We start from the raw sequence: 7,872 nt of genomic DNA on the forward strand, positions 1-7,872 counted from the left end.
TTACCTCCTTCTCATCACCTTAAATTTATCTTCCCTGAAGGCCTTTCCCTGACTACACTAGTAACTAAATCAGATCTCCCTTTTTATTCTTTAGCACATCTGTCTCCTTAAAAGCATTAAGCAGGGGCTGTAATTCTTTTACTCATGTATTTACTTGTTTATTTTCTGTTTCTCTCTCTAGATTGAAAGTTCTATGAGGTCAGGTTAACTAGTTCTCTCCCTTATATTTGAGAGAAACAATATAGCCTCAAGGTCAAAAGCTTGGATTCTGAAGGTAGATGCCAGTTTTAACTCCCAGCTTGACTTTGTGAGACCTCCCACAAGTTTCTAAATCTATACACCTCAGTTTTCTCATATGTAAAACAGGGATGATGAAACTAATACCTAAGTCATATAGGGTTTTTCTAAGGATAAAGTAATTTGAAACATAAAATGTTTATATTCTGGTACATACACAGTAAGCATTGGTACACATTATCTGTTACTATTATTATATAGCACAGTATCTGGCTCATAATAATAATAAATGCTATCATTGGCTCCTATGTGCCCGACTAGTGCTCAGAGCTTTTTGTTTACTACCTTAGTTCATGATTTCACAAGCTCAACACTGGTGACATTTTGGACTGGATCATTTTTATTGTGAGGGGCTATCATGTGCATTTTTGGAGATATAGCAGCATCCCTGGCCTCTACTCACTAGGTCCCAGTAGCATCCCAATTTTGACAACCAAAAATGTCTCCAGACATTACCAATTGTCTTTTGGGAGGAGGATTGCCATAATTGAGAACCAGTGCCTTATTTAATCCTCACAATGAACTTGTGAAACAGATCCTATAATTACAACTATTTTTACACTAGGGAATCGAAATCCTCAACAAGTATCCAAACCCTTAGAATGTTTGAATCAATGAATGAAGTCAAACGATGGACAACCAAATAAGCAAGCTTGAATTCAACCAGGGTGATGGACTTGGTAATAAAGTCTAAACTATAATGGAGGGATATAACAATGTGGAATATCTGTCTTCTGATTTATTGAGTTTTTATCATCTTTTCCCCAGAACTAAGAGATTACTTGTTTACTTTGGTACTCTTGGCAGCCGTGTGCGTAAGAGAAGGACATCACTGAAATATACACTCAGATTTACACACACACACACAATTTTGATGTGAATGTGAGAATGAACTTTTTGTATAGGTGACTTTGAAAGGGAGCAGTGGAGGGGACACCATCGGGTTCCTGGGGTACTGTCCTCAGGAGAACGTGCTGTGGCCCAACCTGACGGTGAAGGAGCATCTGGAGGTGTTCGCCGCCGTGAAAGGCCTGAGGAAAGAGGACGCCGCAGTTGCCATCACACGGTACATGGGAGCCACACCTGTCTCTACTAGAGGGCTGTGATAGTGATGATGTTCATACAGTTAAGGAAAGGAGATTCCAACTGATGCCTCCATGCTTGCGGGAGAAGACTTAGTCATCTAGAACCTACTTTAGTGTTATGTTCTCTCACTTTAAGCCCGGAGAGAAAAAGTTTATTGATTATTCTTACTACAGAAAGAAGTCATTGAAAATATGAGTTTGACTACCATGAAAGATTCATACAGTATCCTAGGTAGTTTCACTTTCATCGTCACTCTGAATATTCTTTTAAAAATTTCTCCACTGTAGTGTTTGTTCTGATTTGCTTGTTCTCCCACCTTCATTCCCCACTGTGCAGGATTGACTCACTCTGTTTCCTTCAGGTTGGTGGATGCGCTCAAGCTGCAGGACCAGCTGAAGCTCCGGGTGAAGGCCTTATCTGAGGGAATGAAGAGGAAGGTAGGGGTGGGGCTCAGCGTTACTCTGCGCACCCTGCAAATGGGTGCCACATGTGCTGTTCCTCTCATTCCAGCTGTGCTTCATGCTGAGCATCCTGGGAAACCCATCGGTGGTGCTTCTGGACGAGCCGTCCACAGGGATGGACCCTGAGGGGCAGCAGCAAATGTGGTGAGGAGATGTCATCAGCACCCCTAAATGGATTTATTAATCCTGTAACAGCTGAGCTTCAAAACTGTAGTTTACTTATAAAGTGAGAGACATCCACATTATCAGGAACAGTGACATTAAGGGAAAAAATCTGATGTGATATCACAGCCAGTTTTTATTAAAGAGAAAAAGATAATTCTAACAACCTAACATGTGCTCTAAGAATTTCATTTTCATCTTAGATGTTCTGGGTGTGCACGACCCATTTTTATATTCAACCAAATCAAACTATTATTAAGTTTTAAATTTCTGCAAGCACCCAATACACAATTCTTATGGAAGAGAAAAAATTGCAAGTCTTCAACATATTCTTTAGTTACTTTACTTTTTACATTTTGTACATTATATCATGCTTTTAAATAAGTTCTCCTAATTTTCTTCTTTTTTCCCACTGCTTTCTCATAAATATTCTTGAAATTCAGCATTTTTCTAAACAACCTTGTACCCAGTATCATTCTCTACATTCAGCCCACGCCGTGCTCTGAATTAGGCATCCTAACCAATGGTTTGGTTATTTCCATGCCTGTTGTCTCTCCAGTAATCTTTCTTTGTCTAATCTGAATTCCCTAATTGTTTTATATGTGCCTACAGAAACGTCTTTAAAAATTGTTTTCATTTTACCTTGAGCATTCCTCCGAGTTAACATTTCCCTTGGCCTAACTTTAGGCAGGCGATCCGGGCCACCTTTAGAAACACGGAAAGGGGTGCCCTCCTGACCACTCATTACATGGCAGAGGCTGAGGCTGTGTGTGACCGCGTGGCCATCATGGTGTCCGGAAGGCTGAGGTGGGTGCCTGTCCAAGCCCACCCTTGGCCCCCAGGTGTGCCCTGCACAAAGGACATTGCCCTGCACATGATTATCACTCTGAGAAGCTGGAGTAGCTGGCTGCTCCCGTTCTACATGCCCTGTTCCTGGCCTCCAGAGGCCAAAAATCACAGCAGTAGATTTCTCTGTCCTTTTTCTTGCTTGACTTCATCCTCCTCCCACCTCCAGATGTATCGGTTCCATCCAACACCTGAAAAGCAAATTTGGCAAGGATTACCTGCTGGAGATGAAGTTGAAGACCCCTGCGCAAGTAGAGCCCCTCCACAGTGAAATCCTGAGGCTCTTCCCTCAGGCTGCTCGTCAGGAAAGGTAAACACAGGTGGTGTTTACTTTCCTCTTGGTCTTTGTTTTGTTTTTCTATTATGGCAATGAGAAATAAAAGCTTTATCTTCTCATTTTTTTTTTTAACTCTGGTAATTATGAGTACTTTAATTACTAGAGAAAGGCTCAATTCGGAGAAATCCCATAGGAGGGAAACAAGAGAATAAAGTGCTGATCTGGAAGCTGATTCTTGTAAGGGAATTCCATTCCCAGGGGTCCATGATGTGCCAGGCACTAATGTGTGCATGTACCTAGATCATCTCAGTGGTCCATTCTAGAGGGTAAAACCATCCCCATTGTATGAGATCAACTGCCTAAAGCCTGTCTGTGCCCAGTACCAGGCATCACTCGAAGCTCAGTGAATAGTGTCTCTTAACATTTTTTTTTTTTTAAAGATTTTATTTTTTTCCCTTTTTCTCCCCAAAGCCCCCCGGTACATAGTTGTATATTCTTTGTTGTGGGTCCTTTTAGTTGTGGCATGGGGGACGCTGCCTCAGCGTGGTCTGATGAGCAGTGCCATGTCCGCGCCCAGGATTCGAACCAACGAAACACTGGGCCGCCTGCAACGGAGCGCGCAAACTTAACCACTCGGCCACGGGGCCAGCCCCATGTCTCTTAGCATTTTATTATTACCAGTAATAGCACTTAAGGCTCAGGTGGGTTAGATAATGTCAGATAACTAGTGGTGGAGCCAGGAGGTGAACCCAGTTCTTTTTACTTAAATGTTCTTCTCTTCTCATTAAGAAAGAAGGATAAGTCATCCTGCTTCTTCCCTTCCTGAGGTGTAGGTGCTGTCAGTTTCCTCCCCTTTGTCCCCCATCCTCCCTAGGGTAAAATGGAGCCTTTTCATAAAAGCTTTCTAAATGGTTCTGCTTTAGTAAATTGACTTCTTGTTGATCAAAGAGCATTCACGTCATGGCTATAGCCAATGCTATACAGATGCATACACTTAAGTGAATTATTGATGAGATTGTTGCTCCTTTTTAGACTTACATCCATCAGTGGTTATGCTCTGGAAACCTGGAGTTCAGCCTCACTCTCTTTTCCTCACAGATACTCCTCCCTGATGGTCTATAAGTTGCCTGTTGAAGATGTGCAACCTTTATCACAGGCTTTCTTCAAATTAGAGATAGGTAAGAGTGACTGCGTAGAGATAAGACTCTAGGAAACAGATCAATTCAAATCTTGCACAAAACCAGTGTAATAAGTACATGAACAAATAATCGTGATGTTATACTATAAATAGATTATTAAGACATTTATTCCAGTGTTTCTCAGCCAGGGGTGATTTGACAATGCCTGCAGATATTTTTGGTTGTCATGACCAGTGGGGCGGAGGGGGTTGGAAGGGTGGGTGCAACTGATATTTACTGGGTCAAGGCCAGGGACAATGCTAAACATCCTACAATGCACAGGTCAACCCTCTGCCAGAACAAAGAGTGATCAGACCAAAACATTATTAGTGTCTAGGTTGAGGAACACTTCCCTGACTGAATAGGCTCCAGAAGGAAGAGACCACTGGCATTTGGGTCTAGAGTATCCACAAATTCATACAAACAGAGAGATATACATTTGGTTTTGTCTGTCTGTACTATTTGATACATTAGATGCTGATAAGGAGGTTCCTCTTTGTTGAGGTGAGCTAAGTCATAACTGTTTTCTAGAGTCTTGAATTTTGATCTTTGCATACTGCCTTGATCTATTGTGGACTCAGTTTTGCCTGTCACACCAGTGTGTGAAATCTAATTGAGAGAAGGTTAGGATCACCCTAGAGAGGTTTTCTTTTCACTTTCTCATTCTGTCAGTCACCTTCACTCTATGGTCCATGGGACTATGTCCCACAATGACTATTTTGGCTTAGTGACCAATTTTGCATCATTCCAGTGGGAGGGATTTGAACAAGCAAAAGGCTTTTATAACTAATTAGGAGCAGAGAGAGAGAGAGATGTTCAGAAAAGCTACCTCCCTGGAATACAATATAGGCTTTTCTTAAAAGCCTTCTCATGTTTCTGCTTTCAAAAATATTCCCTCCTACCTCAAACTCCTTCTGCTGTGCTTAATTCATTAAAACTGAAGTTCTCATTTAGGGGGAAAAAAACACAACTTTTTATCACAGTTTTCTGCCCCGTTATGTGAAGATTACACAAAGTACAAAATATGGAAATGTAAGCTATCATTTTTTTTTCTCCAAACGTTAAGTTGGACACAGTTACATTCTTAGCTGGAATACATTTATTGCATGACCTAGGCCCAGTAGCTTAGAAGCAAAGTGCATGCCCCATGACTATCCCTTTGTCTTGCCACATAGACTCATTCTTGCAGACCATCAGACCACTTTTGGGTGATGCAAATCCCAACAAAACTCAAGGCTTACATACTCCCTATGGGTCAGATTTACTTCAGATTTGAAGACTTGAAGCTAGGAAGTAGAACGGTCGGTTTTATCTCTCTTCTTATCTTATTCCCTCATCTACTCAAAAGCTGATGTTTTAGGCCCCTCTAGGGTGGAGAGTAAGGGGATGGGAGAGGAGATAATATGGTAGCAAAGCTTGATTTGATCATAGAGCTGTACTGTTGTGTCAGGCCCTCCTATGTAGAGATGGACAATTGCTGGCCCTTTCTTTCATGGGTGCTTTCGTGAGTTCCTTGAAGACTCCCTCTCCCCTCCCATCTGTAGCCTGTGATGGCATTCCACCCTTGGTGGGGAATGATGCCTCCTCCTCTTGGTCTCTTGTGAACACCGTATAGCCCCTGGGCCCCTTCTTGGAATCCCTTTACCCTGCCAGGTGATCCTCTTATGGTACCTCCCCCTTCGAAGTCCATGAGAAACAGATTCTTTGCTTCTCCAGATTCTGAGAGTGCAGGGCCATCAGCCATCCACTGCACTTTTTCTTTATGTGTTTCCAGACATGAGTCAAGGCCTCATGCCCCTGTCTCCAGATTGCAGGCCAATCCCACCTCATCCTCTGTCCATAGAGAGGAGAAAGGAAATGCCACAGCAATGTGATAACTGTCTAAAAGAAATCTTTGCTTTCCAGTCTCACCTTTCCATTCATTATTTTCTTCTTCCTGTGTGTCTGCACCTTTGGGGTCTCAGTTACAGTCCACATTGGCAACAGATGGTAAACTCAAAATAAGATGATTCAAGGCAGTTTGGTTTATAAAAGGACTATTTGCAAGGGTGCAAGTAACAGTGCAGTTACTTGAGGCTAGAAACAGCAGAAGTGTTAACCATTGTTAGGTCCAAAGGGACTAAGAGAAGAAGCAGTGATTGGAACTTAGAAGCAGGGTCATCTAGAATTTTCCACCTTGAGAGAAGCAGTGATCTTGAATCAAGGGATGCACTTCATATCAGGGAAGAAGTGAAAGAATAAAGGCCTTCATCTTCCCTCTCCTCTGTCCCTCCTCCTGAGTTTTCCACTGGTGGAACCCACCAGGTGGAGCCTCTTAAGTCAGCCTCTGGGGAAAAAAGCAGGATGGAGAAAAGTGAGGGCGGATATAGAAGCACACATGGTAGTTGTCCAGCACAGAGGGAACCATCTCTTAGTATATTCTGCATAGGCGGTCTGGAACCTTTTATATTGTTTTTTAGTTTTGTGGTGCCTCTTCCCAAACTCTAAGAGCATGGGAGAGTATTTCCACCCTAGTACAAGACTATCTGGTGAAAATGCCTTCTCACATTTAGTCCCAGAAAATTTACTACAGTATCTTTTATATTTAAGATTGATTTCTATTTACTTTTTGTACATGACTTGATAAACTTGTGAATAAAAAATTTATGAACTCCTAAGACATGTTTATCATTACGCAGTTAAACAGAGCTTCAACCTGGAGGAGTACAGCCTCTCACAGTCCACTCTGGAGCAGGTGGGTCAGTTTTAGTGATTTATATCACCCTTGGAACATAAATATATAATGTGTGTGTATGCTTTGCACTCACTTGGAGTTATAGGAAGTAGGGTGACATCCCCTCTATTTCTTGCCCCCATTACAGGTTTTCTTGGAGCTCTCCAAGGAGCAGGAGCTGGAGGACTTTGTTGAGGAAGTTGATCTCTCAGTGAATTGGAAGCTCCTCCCACAGGAAGCACCTTGAAGCCCCAAATACTCTGCCTCTCTTTAAGCTTGTGACAATTTTTTAAGATAATAGTTTATAGCATTAATATACCTTATGTGAGATATGGTGCAAAATGCTTTTGAAACTTATGTTCTCATTTTTCTCAATAATATTACTTATAAAGGACCAAAGTGGGTCTTCTTAACAATGTTACTTATAGAGGTGTTACAGGCCAAAGTGGGTCTGCTCCTTGGTGAGTTGAAATCTAAGTCTTCACCAGAAGTAGTTGTCACACAAAGTATAATTTTATTTGCAGCATGCAGCAAGTAAAGGAGACCACAGGGAATAATTTCACAAAGCTGTGGCTCCCCAAGCAAAGGGAAAGTGGTACCTTTATTTGGGGTAAGGAAGGAATATTCAGAAGGGAAGTTTTGTCATCACATGTAGAGGTGAGTATAAGCTTGCACAGGTGTAGTTTGAAAACATGCTTTCACATGCAACACGTATTACACTAACAAGGCTTAAGCTTCTACTGGGGCAGTGATCTTAGCATTATAATGAGGCAAAGGTTACTTTTGTACATTTCTCCACCTGTCACTATACCATGGGACTATAGTCATCTTGGGAAATTCTGCAGGAGCACC

General features: G+C 41.9%; 1 protein-coding gene across 6 annotated transcripts in view; it reads left to right on the forward strand.

Moving 5' to 3' along the window:
* The window catches only part of ABCA9 (ATP binding cassette subfamily A member 9), a 65,215-nt gene extending 57,801 nt beyond the window's left edge, over positions 1-7,414 (forward strand). For all 6 annotated transcript variants that reach the window (XM_070561521.1, XM_070561523.1, XM_070561522.1 and 3 more), the window contains 8 exons: positions 1,203-1,363; positions 1,745-1,820; positions 1,894-1,988; positions 2,694-2,813; positions 3,022-3,162; positions 4,228-4,307; positions 6,986-7,041; positions 7,169-7,414. In XM_070561521.1, the coding sequence (XP_070417622.1) occupies positions 1,203-1,363; positions 1,745-1,820; positions 1,894-1,988; positions 2,694-2,813; positions 3,022-3,162; positions 4,228-4,307; positions 6,986-7,041; positions 7,169-7,267 (828 nt within the window). In that variant the 3' untranslated portion in view covers positions 7,268-7,414. The remainder of the gene's footprint in view (positions 1-1,202; positions 1,364-1,744; positions 1,821-1,893; positions 1,989-2,693; positions 2,814-3,021; positions 3,163-4,227; positions 4,308-6,985; positions 7,042-7,168) is intronic.
* Positions 7,415-7,872: the final 458 nt, after the last annotated feature.

Source organism: Equus przewalskii, chromosome 10, assembly GCF_037783145.1.
Source record: "Equus przewalskii isolate Varuska chromosome 10, EquPr2, whole genome shotgun sequence".
In the NCBI taxonomy this organism is placed as follows: Eukaryota; Metazoa; Chordata; class Mammalia; order Perissodactyla; family Equidae; genus Equus; species Equus przewalskii.